The sequence below is a fragment of the Piliocolobus tephrosceles genome, chromosome 6 (genome assembly GCF_002776525.5).
Source record: "Piliocolobus tephrosceles isolate RC106 chromosome 6, ASM277652v3, whole genome shotgun sequence".
NCBI classification, from domain to species: domain Eukaryota; kingdom Metazoa; phylum Chordata; class Mammalia; order Primates; family Cercopithecidae; genus Piliocolobus; species Piliocolobus tephrosceles.
This window is the reverse complement of record NC_045439.1, coordinates 108693695-108709164: the sequence shown is the minus strand read 5'-3', so window position 1 is coordinate 108709164 and position 15470 is coordinate 108693695. Positions and strand designations below refer to the sequence as shown.

At 46.9% G+C, this 15470-nt stretch overlaps 1 protein-coding gene across 2 annotated transcripts in view; it reads left to right on the top strand.

Moving 5' to 3' along the window:
• Positions 1 to 2036: 2036 nt before the first annotated feature.
• MYZAP (myocardial zonula adherens protein) overlaps positions 2037 to 15470 on the top strand; it is a 91139-nt gene continuing 77705 nt past the window's right edge. For both annotated transcript variants that reach the window (XM_023228602.1, XM_023228603.2), the window contains exons 1-2: positions 2037 to 2242; positions 14594 to 14680. In XM_023228602.1, the coding sequence (XP_023084370.1) occupies positions 2168 to 2242; positions 14594 to 14680 (162 nt within the window). In that variant the 5' untranslated portion in view covers positions 2037 to 2167. The remainder of the gene's footprint in view (positions 2243 to 14593; positions 14681 to 15470) is intronic.

The window sequence follows — 15470 nt, the reverse complement described above, 5'->3', positions numbered from 1 at the left end:
ACAGCCCTTGGCGATTGTCAGCCAGCTTTGGGAAAATGGCCTGGCTGGGACAACCCTGGGGCTCTGGTTGCTTCAGCTGCCAAATTGCTTGGAGTCCCTGGCCCACCCTAGGAGTTTCTGTTTTGCGTGACTATGAGTGAGTTGAAATCTTACTCTGTAATATCATTTCTTCATTCTTTCCACATTTACTCTGCACTACCACACGTCAATTACCTGCTCTAGATATTGGACAGGGAGAGATGTAAACAAGATTCAGCTCCTACACAGAGCTCACAAGCTAGTGAGCCATCTGCTGCTTCTGTAAAGAACTATAACACAGTGTGAATAGGATGTTAACAATATGGAAAAGACTTGGGTGGATTAGAGAGTTTCGTGGAAGTGGAATGGGAAGAAACCTCTCATGAACAATTTTCTTTTCGGAAGGGGTAGGTGGATGGGAGGATGCAGAGAGAAGTGTAGCAGAAAACCAGAAGGACTTGGGTTAGTAGACTAGATGTGTAGTCTCAGCTGTTCACCAATTAACCTAATGTCTCAGGCCTCAGTTTCCTCATTTGCAAAACAGTGGCAATAACTGTAGCCCACCTTGTGGGGCATTGTGAGAACTGGTTGAGAAAATGCGTATAAAGCACTTAGGACACAGGCACAGCTGCTGTGAGGATGATGATGGGGATGGCGAAGAACAGGCTGTGCAACTTTGGGAAAGTCACTTGTATACCCTCGCCTCAGTTTCCTCATCTGCAAATGGAGTGAGTTCCGCAGGATCATCCGTAATTCTGTTTAGCAACATTTTTTTCAGCGTCTTCCCTGTTGGTGCCATTGGGCATTCAGAGAGGGTCAAGGCCTGGCCTCCGCCCTCCAGAAAGACAGGGGACAGGCACGCACATAGGTAACTCTAACAGAAGGCACGGTCCCACGGAGCTGCTAAGTTACTGAGCATGAGTGTTTGGGGAAGGGGTTTCTGGAGACCTCAGTGGGGAGGCAGTGCTTGACCTGGGCTTTGAAGGACCAGTAGACAGAGATCGTGTCTTTCCTTGCTGAAAAACACTTTGTCCTCAAGATAAAGGCCACATTTCCAACTAAGCACATAGATTCCTCATGATCTCCTCAGCTCCCTTCTACTGCTTCTCCACTGTTCTTCCTGTGCACTGTGATACTTGCAATTCTTGAAACATATTTTATACCTTCCCATGCTTTCCTTCCATCTTTGTGCATGCTAGTTCTTTTGACCTGGGACTCCCTCCTCCTTCTGTTAGGGGACAGCAAGGGGACAAGCAAGGCACTGGGGACGGACTGGGGGATTCATATCCTACCTTTGCCACTGAGAGGCCAGTGGGGCACGTGCTGTGTTCCTCAATCCCTAGGTGAGTCAACGTCTTCATCTCCAAAATGGGGATATGGGGTAACAACAGTGACTCCCTCAAAGGGCACTGGTGAGGATTAAATGCGGTAACACAGGCAAAGTGCTCGCCAGGCAGGCGCACAGTAATCACTGAATAAATATGGACAGTGTGGCTCACTCCTACTTGCATTTCAGGTCCTAGCTTAGTCATCACCTCCTCTGAGGTTGGCTGTGTGCTCCCGTAATACACGGATCTCCTCTTCTACCATAGCTCGGCACCTGTCATCCCCACCAGACTGCAAACTCTCCGAGGCCAAGAGCCTGTCGACTGGGTTGGCTGCTGGTGCGGACGCATAATAGGCATTCAGGAAATACTGAATGACACGGGGTGAGGGTCCCAGTGATCCGAGGGCGTGCAGAGGCTGTAGGGGGCAGCTCGGGGTGGGGGAAGGTCATGAGACCAAATGGGCAGGCGGACCTCAACTCTGCGGGGGACAGAGTGTGGGCGTCCAGGCTGTCCAGGGCTCCTTCTTGCCCTGGGACTGACCCTGGGAGGGCGCAGCACCCTGGAAGAGGATGGTGCTCAACTTTAACCGGGTCGGCGCCCTCGGGAGAAAATGCAGCCTGGCTGGTCGGGTGAGCGCGCTCGGCCCCGCCCCGGCCCGGCCCGGCCCCGCCCCCGGCCCCACCCCCGGGTCTTCCCGGTGCAGCTGGAGCTGCTAGTAGCCGGCGTCGTCCCGCGTCGCCCCCGCGCAGGGCGGGCCCCGCACGCTTATTCGGCCCGGGAGGAACGCCGGCGTCCAGCCCGCTACCGACCGCCGCTGCGGGATGCTGCGCTCCACGTCCACGGTCACCCTGCTTTCGGGCGGCGCCGCCAGGACGCCCGGGGCGCCCAGCAGGAGGGTGAGTAGCTGGGGGCGGGAGCCGCCGCCGTCCAGTTCCCCCATCCCGGCCGCCCTCTCTGGAGGGGACTAGGGATCGGAAAACTCGGGAGCCAGCACCTGGCCCCGACGCCCCACCCTGGGCTCAACTCCCGGGTCCCGTGCCGGCTCTGGCAGTGACTCTCCCTCTTGAGGTTTCAGGGGGCCCACCAGCTGGCAGGAGACGGCTTAGGGGACTTTATGGAATTCCCAGAGATTTCCTCTCCGTCCTGCCTCTCTGTCAAGCCGAGTTTATTGGTGGCACCAGTTTAAAAATCAAGGAAGACATTTGTGCAGTGTCCCTACCTTGAGACCCCAAATAAAGAATGTATTTAAAACTCAAACTTTCCTTCTTCCATTAATTAAAAGAAAGACGGCGTCACTTGTGTCCACTAGTGGTAGGGTAATTCTAGAGTGGGGTTAGCCAAGCCGGGCACCACTGTGCAAATCAGAACAGCAGCCGGCCGCCCAGGAGCCCAACTGTGTGGGACTCCGGTTTATATAAACCACTTCTTTCTGACTTAAATATTAGCACAGTGACAACAATGGCAGCACTGAAAGCCCGGGACAGCATCTCCAGGGAAGGTTTCCCTTTGGAAGTGCTGTTTCTTTTTTATCTTTGTGCCATCTTTTCCCATCTCTCCAGATGCTCTATAAAAGAAATGCTCCATCTTTCTAACAGGGTCAATGCCTTCGAGCAACTGCTAGGGGCTTGGCTTGTGGCTTTTTAGTTCTTCCATTTATCATGATCTTCAATACTTATCATTTGGTACCTCTTTACTCTGAGACTTCTGTAATCGTGTTTCCTCAAGATTTAAACAGGTGGTTAAGTCCAAAGCAAAACCCCCAATGGTCCTCCTGTCTGCGTGCAGGTCTTGGATCTGCTTATTTGCTTTTACATGTCTTAAGCGAGTGATGGTGGTCACCTTATAAGCTGTCTTTCTTTAGCGCTAGAAGAAAGATGTGTTACTCTTGGGCATAGGCCAACTGATGGATTCTGAGGTGTGTGTGTGTGCACTCACCAGACACTTAGGTTTTGTACACACACGCATGCCTCAGAATCCATCAGTTGGCTCACGCCCAAGATTGACAGAACTCCAGTTGTCCAGTCATTAGCATCATAGAATAAGATCCACATTGGGTCCAAGGGGGTTTCCAGCCACAGTCCTGGCCTTACTCTAAGTTGGGTGTTTGTATTTTTCTATGGAAATCTTTCTCAATTTGAACACAATTGCAACTGAGAAAGAATGAAGTCACTGAAAAGCTAACCCTGAGCCCTGAGAGGATCATATGTGTAACCAGACTGCATGAATTGCATGAAATTCTCTGTAACTTCCCTTCCAGAGCTGGGGATTAGTTGGGGTACCTAACCTAATATGGTGGATTGATGCAAAAGTGACTAGTATCCCAGATAACATTTCTGAAGATTTTTGGTCAAACATTTCCTTTGGAGTATTTCTTTAATTGTAGGTGCTTTGGTGTCGGGCACATTGTGACACTCTTGAAAAGACGTTGCCTTTTGAATAAGATGGCAGACGTATTTTGGACTGGAGAACTCAGGGCTCAGGTTCAGGCCATGCAGGGCTGTCCTGAGTACACTGGTACTTGTTTCTGGAAAGAAGCTATCTAAAGGGTGTAGGGTTCCCCCCAACTTTATGGTTTCTAGCTCTGCTCATGATTTGCAGATGTTACAGGTACTATCTGTGTGTGTGCTGGGGATTGTGTGTGTGGTGGGAAGCTGTGAGATGTTGATTAATTGATTTATTGAACATTCATAAACCTTTTTCTGTGTGGTAAAGGGCTGGCATTGGGGTCCACTCTACCTGTAGAGGCAGACATTGTCCCAAACTAACATCAAACAAAGTGGTGATGGTTATAGTGAAGTGAAGAGTTTACAAAGTTCTGTAGAAGCCAAAATAAAGGTTCTTCCTGAGGCATCAGGGGAAGGCTCTCACTACAGGTATGTTTTTTTGAGATGGAGTCTCACTCTGTCACCCAGGCTGGAGTGCAGTGGTGTGATCTCAGCTCACTGCAGCCTCTACCTCCCAGGTTCAAGCAGTCCTCTTGCCTCAGCTTCCTGAGTAGCTGGGACTACAGGTGCACACCACCATGCTTGGCTAGTTTTTGTATTTTTAGTGGAGATGGGGTTTCGTCATGTTGGCCAGCCTGGTCTTGAACTCCTGACCTCAAGTGATCCAGCTGCCTCAGCCTCCCAAAGTGCTGGGATTACAGGCATGAGCCACCCCACTCCACCTACAGGTGATGTTTGAGTTTAATCTTGCAGGATGAGTAGAATTTGTAGGGGGAATTGACGTTATTGGGATCCTGAAAGGAGGAAATAACCATCTCACTGGAATACTTGGCATATATAGTAATGTACTGCATAACCACATTTCGGTCAACAACAGCATATATGATGGTGTTGGAATGGTAGGCTATATCGTATCTCCTAGGTGTGTGGTAGGCTATACCATCTAGGTTTGTATAAGTGCACTCTATGATGTTTACGCAACGACAAAAATTACACATGATACATTTCTCAGAATGTATCTCCATGGTTAAATGACACATGACTACTTTATGATGATGGCAAATTGGACCTGCTTTGGGACAAAATGCCTATTGTTTAGAAAAGCAGGAACAGGATGTCCTGAAAATAAAATTGTAGACCAAATAATCATTGGAAGTGTACCTGAAGTTGAAAGTTGTTCAGTAAATACTGTATTGTTCTGTTATTCCTCTCTGATGGTGGACAAGTGATGGTCTTGAACATGTTAGCCGTTAAAATTGTATTTCTGGTTCATCCAAAGAGCTCATCAAGTTTGGGACTGCAGGGGAAACCAGCCCATGTGCGTCCAGATATTCAAGCCAACCAGAAGTGGTGGTGACAGCTGACACTGAGCAGGGACTCCTGCGAGCCAGCTGCCAAGGGTTATGTGGCTGACTAGACTGTCACCAGCTAGCCTTTGTTCAATGGCTGCCACCTGCAATTTGTATTTCCTTCTTATCTGAAATCATCTCTCAAGGAAAAAAAAAACAAACAGGTGGAGAGAGTAATTTCTGTCAGCTGATAAACAAAGCTCTGAAAGGCATTTATGGATGCCAACCAGCAGAAGCTGTGAAATTAAAAAAACTCCCTTCAAACCACTTGTGCACTAAAAATAGTTTTATCTATGGCAACAGCAGGAAGACAAATTGACTGGAGAATAACCACAGCCAGAAGATGACCTTGGGGAATGGGGGGAAACAATTTTAAAAATATTGACTTTGCTTCATGCTTTTGAAAGGAATTTTGTAAATGCCAGTTAGTCTTGCTAAATGGGCCTTTGAAATGGAAGGTTTGTTGTGTGGCCAGGTTGTGTGCTTTGTGGGGAAGGCATGTGTTGCTTTGTGGCTCCCCCCCAAAGCACACAACCCAGCCACACAACCGACCTTTCGGCACGATACTTAGTGCCGAGTATTTTTGGCTAAGCTGTTCCACTCCTGGGCTGTGGAATGATAGACCTGTCAAGGATCTTCTCCAGCACCTTACTCTCTTGATAATAAGAGACTGTTGACTGGTGTTGCTGGTATCATGACTACTCACTGGCACAGAAAAAAACAAAACAAAACCCAACAAGGTCACAGGATAGGACTATCTCCTAGCCTGCCCTTGCTGATATTTCTTTCTATTTGGCAAAGGCTTCCTCTGTTAAACACTGGAATGGGCCTGCTAGTCATTGTTCCTTGGCTAATGTGCCCCTCTCTTATGTCCCATTGCTGCCTGACTGGCTGAAAGTAAAGAATTCTCCTTAGCTGACTTCTGAATGATCAGACAGGTGTTTACTGCACTCCCCTTTCTCAGAAGACAGGAACGTCTGTGCACATAAGCTCTTTATCATCCCACAGGTTCTGAGGAAGGGACCCAGATGTTGTGGGACCCTTGGCATCTGGCGGAAGGAAGCTGGCTGCAGCATTCATTGGGGAAGGGGACGTGGATCCTGCTGCACCCAGAAAACAGGCTGGCTGCACACAGGGCCCTCCTGAGCCAGCCCCTGATGGGCTAAGTTGTGAGGGTTTGGAACCATGGCGTCCTCTGGGCTAAGGGCAGGGCTTAAACCTCTGTTGGTCAAAAATGACAGTTGTAGGCTCAGAAAAAAAGGTGCCCAGCTCTATGCTTTTTTTCTTTCACCTTGCCTTGTTTGATATAGGATGAACAGACGTGAATTCTGGAGACTTGTAAGGAAACTTGATTTCTCCTAGACATTTATGGAGATCCCATGGCTTTTCCACAAAGGATGTGGAATGTGAATTTGACCCTTTTGTCTCTGGGGCACTGATGGAGTGCTGTGTATGAGGTCCCTGTTGTAGCTTACCTATGCCGTGCGTCCGTATGTGAACAAGAGACCTGGAGGCTGGTGTCACCAAGCCCTGGTCACTGGGGAAGCTTTCAAGTCAATTAGCCTCAAATGTTCTTGTCTAATTGAGTACAAGGAGCTGTGGGTGCAGGGCTGACTAACTAGAGACCATGTTAAATATTTCAGTGCAAGATACTTCTCAGCACTCATCATGCCTTATGGTCTTATGGAGTTCCAGTACTTCTCCAGCACACAGAAGAGCAGTACAGTGGTGTTTACCTCTTTCCCTCTTTGGTGAGTGATAGTTCCTAAGTGTCAACCACACTCCTTGTTCTTTTTCACTCTTAAAGGCCAGGGTGATCTTTGTAAAATGCTCAATCTAGTCTCCTGACTCCTCAGCTTCAAGAGCCTCCTTGGTACTGCAAGGAAAAAGTTCACACTCCTTAGGGTAGCATCTAGTCCCTCTGGTTTGGCCCGTGCCTGTCCTGTTTCCCCTCCCTATATGTACTCTTCTCAGATATTCCAAATCATTTGCCATTCCCCCCGAGCTTTCGATGCTGTTTCTTGCCTCTTTGCTTTTCTTCATGTTTCTCCTCTGATAAGGGTTGTCTCCTCCAGGAAGCCTGCCCTGAACCCTGAATCCTCCTTCTCGTGTTCCTCTAGAGGCCTGTGCATGCCACCATTACTTGTGTCACCTGTGATTACCTACTGGAAGACAGGGCTTAGGAACCACCCCTCCCCAGACCTGGTGGAATAGGCACTTAAAAACAGAAATCTCACCAGGTCCTGCAGGAGCCACGGTTAACATTGAATGGGCAAATGGAAAAACAGGAAGAGAAGCTTTGGGTTAAAGCCATCCCATCACCTCTGACCCACCTGGGCAGGAAACAGGTGACAAATACATGGGAATACTGGCCCAGGTGAGGAGTTTGACAGTTCTGGGAAGTCCTCCAAATATTCGAGTTGCCTCATCCTGCTGCACAGTTGGAGCTTCATCCCTTTGATTCAGTCAGTGGTTCTCAACCGGTTATACACAGAATCACTGGCAGGCTTAAAATAACCATGTCGAGGCCTCATCCCAAACCAATTAACTGGGAACCTCTGGAAGTACAGAAAAGCTAAGAAGCTTTCCCAGGTGATTCTAATATGCAGCAAGCTAAGACTATTTCTTTAAGCATTACTCTCTTCTATAGCTTTCTTGGAAATGCAGACACTCCTGGGACAGTGTTGCAGAAAGGACCCTTGGGCCTTGTGGGATGAAGGGCAGGGTGGTGGTGGGGGAGGGCGGGGGAGTCCTCACACTCCCAAGTCACACTGGTATCTTTGTGTGCCTTCATCCACCTGTGTTTTCTCTCTGGATCTTGGCGTTTGGGGCACATTGTGTGCCTGATACAGAACACAGCCACAGAGAGCAGGAATGTTTTGTATGCCTCTGAGCTAAGAATGGTTTTTACAGGGGCCTGCAAAACCTAAATATTTACTGTCTGGCTCTCTACAGAAAAAGTTTGCCCCACCCTGATGTAGATAACTGGGCTGCAAGTTCAGGGCCACAGCAGAGCCAAGAGGTCTAATCTAGACGGAGCATGCTCCGTTCCGCATGCAGCCTGCTGCAGGCTGCTGGGATTTGCTACTTTTGCTGAGCAGAGAGTCTGGGGTCTGTTCCCCACGGCCACACTTACAAGGGCCCCACCTTTTGTCAATTAGGGGAGCTGGGCAGGGACCCACAGTCACAAAGTGGAACGGGCCTGAGAGAAATGTAAATACACTCGGCTAATTTCCTTAGGGAAATCCATCTCTGTAAACTGTTTAGCAAACCCGTGTCACCTCCCTGAGTCATCTTCTCCACCCCCTTTTATTTGAGAGGATATTTTTCCCCTGGGTGAGCTCAGCTGCCCGAAGTTGAGAGCATGATGATACTGGATCTGCAGAGTACCCCCTAAGTGAGACCCAGGCCATCCGTCTCCACAAAAGGGTCAGAAACAAGGCCCAAGGGGACCCATGTCTCTGGGGCACTGATGGAGCGTCCCCAGGGGCCCTGAGTTGCCAAAAAAGGTTTTGTTGTGCTTTTTCTTGTGGAGGAAACCTGAATGCTACCTGTCCCTCCCTTGCTATCCCTCCCAGGGGGGTTGGTTTCAAGAAAGTGCAAGGCACTCCAGGGAGTTTCAGGTATATTCTTACTTTGTTTTAATTCAACCTAAAAAAACTACAGAACCCAATGCTGAGCGAGTGCCCATCAGGTGTTGATACTATGCTAAGCACAGTAGGGGCTATAAAAGTGGTGATGGTACAAAGCTTGCTTGATCACTCCCCCTGTATTTTCCCTTCCATCCATTTTGTAGTGCATGGAACACACGAGGCACTGAAAATGACCAGTTGGATTATTGAATGAACTCAGATTTGAATGTTAATCTCTTCCTCCAAAGATTTGAATGGCTCCTTATTGTCTTCTGACTAGAGCCAGTGCTTCTCTATCATGCATTTGTAGATTGATAGCTCAGCCCCTACCTATTTGTTCATTTTCCTGTCCTACCCAGGCTTAGGTTCTTATTCTTGGAACTTGCCAGCTTCTGTGCTTTGGCACAGACTGGAACGCCTTGCCTGATAGCTGTTGTTGTTATGATGGTGGGTTCTCCAAACCTCACTGACCTGAAAAGTTCTTCCTGTCCTTCTATACCCAGCTCAAATGGTATCCCTAGGGACTTTCCCTTGTACTCCCACCTCCCATTAAGATTCGTGTTCTTCTTCCTATATTCCCGTGATAATAAACAATGCTTACAGAGTGCTTAATGCGAGCCAGAAATTGTCGTAAGCTCTTTACACACATTAGCTAATTTAATCCTCACAACTTTCCTAAGAGGGTGCAGTATTGTTAGCTCTGTTTTACAACTAGGGTAATGGAAGTACTGAAGACTAAGTGGCTTTCCAAAGCTCTCAAAGCTAGTAGGTGTCAGAACCGATATTGGAAGCCAGGAAGTGCATTTTCACTGTGCTTTAACCACAAAGCTATCCTGTCTCTCTACACCTTGTGTTGGTTATTCCAAGTGTTCTTGATTGCCTTGTTTGGGTATATTTCTAGATTATGTACTCCTTGGGGACACAGCTATTTTTTTTTTTTTTTTTTTGCCATCGTGATACCCTCATAGTCCCTAAAAAGTATTTCACAAGTAGTGGGTACTCAGTAACTGAGTAATAAAGTACGCTGAGTCCAGCTTCCTGCTTTGATCCCCTGGAAGAGACCCTTGCCCCCAGGGACAGCTGGTCAGGTAGCAGTGGTGTTCAGGGTAGGATGCAGTTCTTCGCATTGTTCTTAACACAAGCCCTGAACCAGCTGCTTTGGGAACCCCTGGGAATAAAGTGCCCTACCTGCCCTTCAGGCACTGCCAAGCCTGCGGCAGCTCTGGAGATTGTGTATCTGAGTTTCAGGAGACCATGGAGATCAGCCTCGTCAAATGCTCGGAGGTAAGGAATGTTGCCTTGATGTTACTCAGGGGGAGATTTTCCCATGGGGAGATTGCTGAAAGTGAATGAATGGAGGGAGGTAGACTGTACTTAGTCAACTTTATGGGGTGGTTCAGGGGTTACTGTCCTTAGTGCTTCTGTTAGGGATTCAGCCTACCTTTTAGACCTTTAGAATGTGCCCCTTGCCGCTCCTGAAGCAGTCCTGTGGAAGGATTAGTCTCTTTCTGGATCTGTCTCTTTCTGACGTATTTTCTCCCAATCTTTATTATTACTATTTCTACTATTAATATTTTAATAAAAAATTTACATATACTTAACATTGTTGCCACCAACACAGAAATCTGTTTCCTTAAGAATATTTTCCCCCTACATCTACACAAGTTATCAGGGAATATTTAAAAAATAAAAATAGGATTATTCTTAATGTTTTGTTCTGCAACTTTCTTTTTTCCCCATGACCATACATTTGGCTGTCTTGTAAGGAATATGTGTAATTACGTTCTAAGCTGGGTTTAAATTGCTCCTGAACAGCCAGTCCATCAGTGGGTCAGTATTTATTAAAGAAAAACCAGCTGTGCTCCTTAATGTTTTGATAAAGCACCTCTGTTGACAAGAGTAAACTTTAAAGAGGGTGCTGCAGTAGCCTCAAGCACCTGCTGCAACTGCCAAGTGTCTTTGAAGTCGTATGTTTTATTTTACAAGTTCATTTTATTTTATGCATTCTGTTTACCTTGTGGCTTTGTATACCTCAGGCTATTGCTCAGTTTGAGAGCCTCATATAAGGGTTGCCCAGCCCATCATAGGAAGCGTGTTGAGGAATATAGATGGGCAGATGAAGAATGGGCTCAAGCCAGGGGAGGGACCATCTCACTTTGGAGTGATTGGACCCATGGGGTCCCCTTTCTGAAAATTATGACCGTTAAGGACTACCCCTCTAAAATAATCAAGCAACCGAAAGTCATCACTTACAGTGTTAATGTCTCTGATTCATTGACAAAATTGTTATTTTCATGGAAACAGGGCTGTGAGGCTAAGCAGGTCTGTTTCATTTTGAAGCATATAGTATGATGATAACATCTAGATAATAGTAAAAATATCTGGCTGTGTGCAGTGGCTCATGCCTGTAATCCCAACACATTTGGAGGCCAAGACAGGAGGATTGCTTGAGCCCAGGAGTCTGAGACCCACGTGGGCAACATAGTAAGACTCTTTGTCTACCAAAATAAAAAATTAGCCAGGCATGGTGATGCATGCCTGTGGTCCCAGCTATTTGCGGGGCTGAGGTTGGAGAATCACTTGAGCTCAGGAAACTGAGGCTGCAGTGCTATGATTGCACCACTGCACTCCAGCCTGGGCAATAGAGCAAGACCCAGTCTCAAAATAAATAAATAATCAAATCAAAATAAAAATATCTAATATTCATAGAGGCTTACTATTTGACACTCTCCTTTTATCCCATTTTACTCTTGAGATTCAGAGAGATTAAGTAACTTTCCCATAGGCACACAGATAGTAGATGTTGGTGCCTGTGTATGTGTGTGTGCATAGGATATACGTACATGTGTGCACATGTGTGTGTGTGTGTGTGTGTGTGTGTATGGGATGTGGTGCAGGAGAAAAGAACGTCCTTTTCCTTGCAGAATTATGCATGGACTAGACCCAGCCTAACAGGAGATTGTTGAGCACCACAGGTTTGGACTGTCTATATGGTCTGAGTTACACTTTGATGCTTGTGCAAATGGTTGAAACCAGTCTGAGGGGCCTGGAGCCAGAGGGTTGCCTTTGGAGAGATTCAAGGTTCCTATCAGTGTTGTTGCCTATCAGGAAAGAGAGCTACCTGGTAGTATGGCTTGGTTTCTTTTTGGCCAACATGACTGACAGTGAGCTTTGAAGGTTCCTTGCAAAGTTGGCCGCACAAGAGGCAGTGATAACCGTGGGGGTCAGGCCACATCTGATTCCGGGGTCCCCTGGGGGATGATGCTTGCCAAGAGGAGGATGAGGATGGAGAGGGATCTTGAAACCAAGTCATGTGATTTAAAGAACTGGGGTTGTTTCGTCCAGAAGAAAGGAGGTTCAAGGGACAGGAAGACTGTCTAGAGAAAGGGGAATTATTTTGCAGTCCAAGGACAACCCTGGGTCCATTAGGTAGAAATTCTGGTGTAAGCTCAGATCAGGAAGTTAGAGGTGCCTGGTAGCAAAGTGCAATGCCTCGGAGGGCGGCAGTGGTATATGTGGAAGTGCTAACATGGGTCCCAAACCTGGGATCCCTAACCTGTTCATGGAAAATGAACAGGCTGGTGCCACCTGTCAGGTACATTTTTGGGTGCTGGATTTCTTCATAGGTGGGCAGGTTGAACTCAAGAGGTGTTTGACGTTCCCTGTAGCTCTGGGCTTCTAGGCTGCAGGTTAGTTTTGCTCAGAGTCCACCCTGTGGACCAGTGCAGATCTGTGACCCTGCCAACCAGACTGGGGCAGGGGTGGAAAGGGTTTGTTTGCTAGGGCTGCCGTGAAAACTACCACAACGCCAGTGGCTTAAACAACAGAAATTTCTTGTCTCACAGTTCTGGAGGTTAGTGGCCCAAAATTAAGATGTTGGCAAGGTTGGTTTCTTCTGAGGTCTATGAAGGAACTATCTGTTCCAGGCCCTTCTCCTTGGCTGTTGAGAGGTCATCTTAATGTTTATATGACGTTCACCCTGTATGTGTGTCTGTCCCCAAATTTTGCACTCTTATAAGGACACCAGTCATTTTGATTTAGGGTCACCCTTATGATCTCATTTTTACTTGATTATCTCTGTAAAGACCCTGTCTCCGAATAAGGTCACATTCTGAGATGCCAGGAAAGTGGTTAGGACTTCAATGGATGAATTTTAGGGGGATGCAATTAAATCCATACTAGGGCGCCAACAGCGCTCCCATGAATCGAGCCCATATGGCATTTCAGGCATGTGATGGGGGCCATGAGTATAAGAGCTAAGAATGTAAGCCCCAGAGACTGCCTGGGTTCAAATCTCAGTTCTGCCATTTCCCAGCCATGTAACCCTTCAGACGCTTAGCTTACTCATCTGCAAAATGGGGCAGGTAAGAGAATCTATTACCATAGGCTTGTGGTGAGGGTTAAATGAATAAATACCTGTAAAGCACTTAGAAGGTTCCTATACATGGTTAGCTATTACGATTATTACTGTTATTGTCCCCTTGTACTACAGATTATAGTAGTCCATTTTTCGCGCTGTTGAGTAGGAATATGACTTTGCTCCTAGTCACCCTTTGTCAACAGAATATGATAAATCACACAAGTTGTAGCTTCTCTCCCTGAATGGTGTAATGCTTTTTTATTTTTAACAGAAATGGTACAAGTTAGACTTTAAAAAATCATTTAGGAACCTTTATGCAATATTTCAGTGAACTTTGTTGGCAATCTTTAATAAACTGACATGAGGATCTCAGTGACTAGTGACAAATATGCTGGTATAGCTAATGAAGGGCTCAGATATCTTACCAACTCAGAAGCATTACATTTTCTTCTCCTATGCCTTTCCAGCTAACTGTCTTACTTTTAGACTGTATTAAGCAAACAGGGACAGCTTTTTTAAAATTTTTAATTGTAGCAACGTACTTGTGAGATTTACCATTTTGACCCTTTTTAAGTGTATAGTTCAGTAGCATCAAGTGCATCCACACTGTTGTGCAAATGGCACCACCATCTATCTCTAGGATTTTTTTCATCTTCCCAAACTGGGATTCCATGCCCGTTAAATACTAACTTTCCCTGTATTTTTACCCGCTGGCCACCACGGTTTCACTTTCTGTCTATATGATTTTGATTACTCCTGGTACCTCATCTAAGTAGAATCATACAGTATTTGTTTTTTGCCACTGGCTTATTTCACTTAGCAAAGTGTCTTCAAGGTGTATCCATGTTGTAGCATGTGTTAGAATTTCCTTCCTTTTTAATATTGGGTAAATTCCATTGTATGTATAAATCATATTTTGTTCATCTGTCAGTGGACATTTGGGTTGCTACCACCTTTTGGCTATTGTGAATAATGCTGCTATGAACATGGGTATGCGGACTTTTTTGAAAAAAAGTTGTGATTAAACATGTACATGTATATTATAGAAAAATTAAATATATAGGCAAGTAGAAAGCACCCTCCCATCCCAATAGAGATATCCGCTGTGCATATTTTGGCTTCTGTCCCTCTAGCTATATTTTTGCCTATACTTGTGAAATGAGATCATTCTATACATATTGTTATGGAACCTGAGCCATTGGTAAAGAAATGTTTGAAATGGATCAAGTGATGTGGTAGTTTCCTTCTTTGAGCCCCAGGGTGGTGGTTACCTGTGCTGTACCAAGCTGGCCTGGTACTGTGAAGATAAGGCTGGCCTTATCTCCTGTATGGCTCCTGTATGATCAGGGCAATGATCTCCATTGAAAGTAGGGGAAACAGGCTGTGAGAAGCCCAAGGTCATCTGGCTCTTTCTGCCCCAAATGCTGACTCCTAACTGGCCTTTCCTTTCCCTCTCTTCTAGGCAAATGTTTGCAGACTACGGCTGACCGTACCTCCTGAGAGTCCAGTTCCTGAGCAAAGTGAAAAGAAGATTGAGAGAAAAGAGCAGGTAAGGTATCTCTGAGGCAAAGTCCCGAAAATTCCAGTCTCTACCCTTAACCCACTCTCCCATCTCCTAACCAGGCCATTCCCAGAGGCTGCGTGTTTGCGCCTGTGTTGAGGAGAAGACCCTCTCAACCTTCCCACCTCATCTCCCGTCTTCCCAGAAGACAGAGAGCTCTCCCCAGCTGGCTCTGCCAGCGACGTGCCCTGCTCTTGTTTCTTGGTGAACACTGTGGCTTTGTGTTGCCTTGAAGCTGCAGGGACACTGGCCTTAGTGACAGGTGCTATGGCAGGGAATGTGGGTTTTTCTGAAACAGCCCAATCCAGTTGCGTCAAAGGGCCTATTGTGAGCAGCTGGCGGGGCTGGAGCCTTTCTTAGCAGCTTGGAGCAGCAGCCGGGGGCCCTGCTCCCGCAGAAGAGAGGAAGGCCTGGCAGGCAGCATGGTGCGGGTAGAGGGCACTTTCTTGGCTGGGGGTAGGAGGCATTCCGCAAACGTTTTTGTGCCGGCTCCTGTGCTAAGTCCTGAGGCCAAGAAGATAAGTATGTCCTTGCCTTGGAGGAATTTGCAGTTTTCTGGGTGAGACAATGATGATGCGATATTTCAGGTGTTAGGATCCATCCCTGTCAGACGGAATCTGGGAGCACAGAGAAGGAAATAACTGACTGCTTAGGAGGTGACAGTGAAGTAGGAGGCTTGAAAGATAAAGGGGAGTCCTGCTGACCTCTAGGCCTGTGGTCCTGGCCAACCCATTTTACTCATTCATAATTATGGGGCACCTACTGCATTCCAGGCACT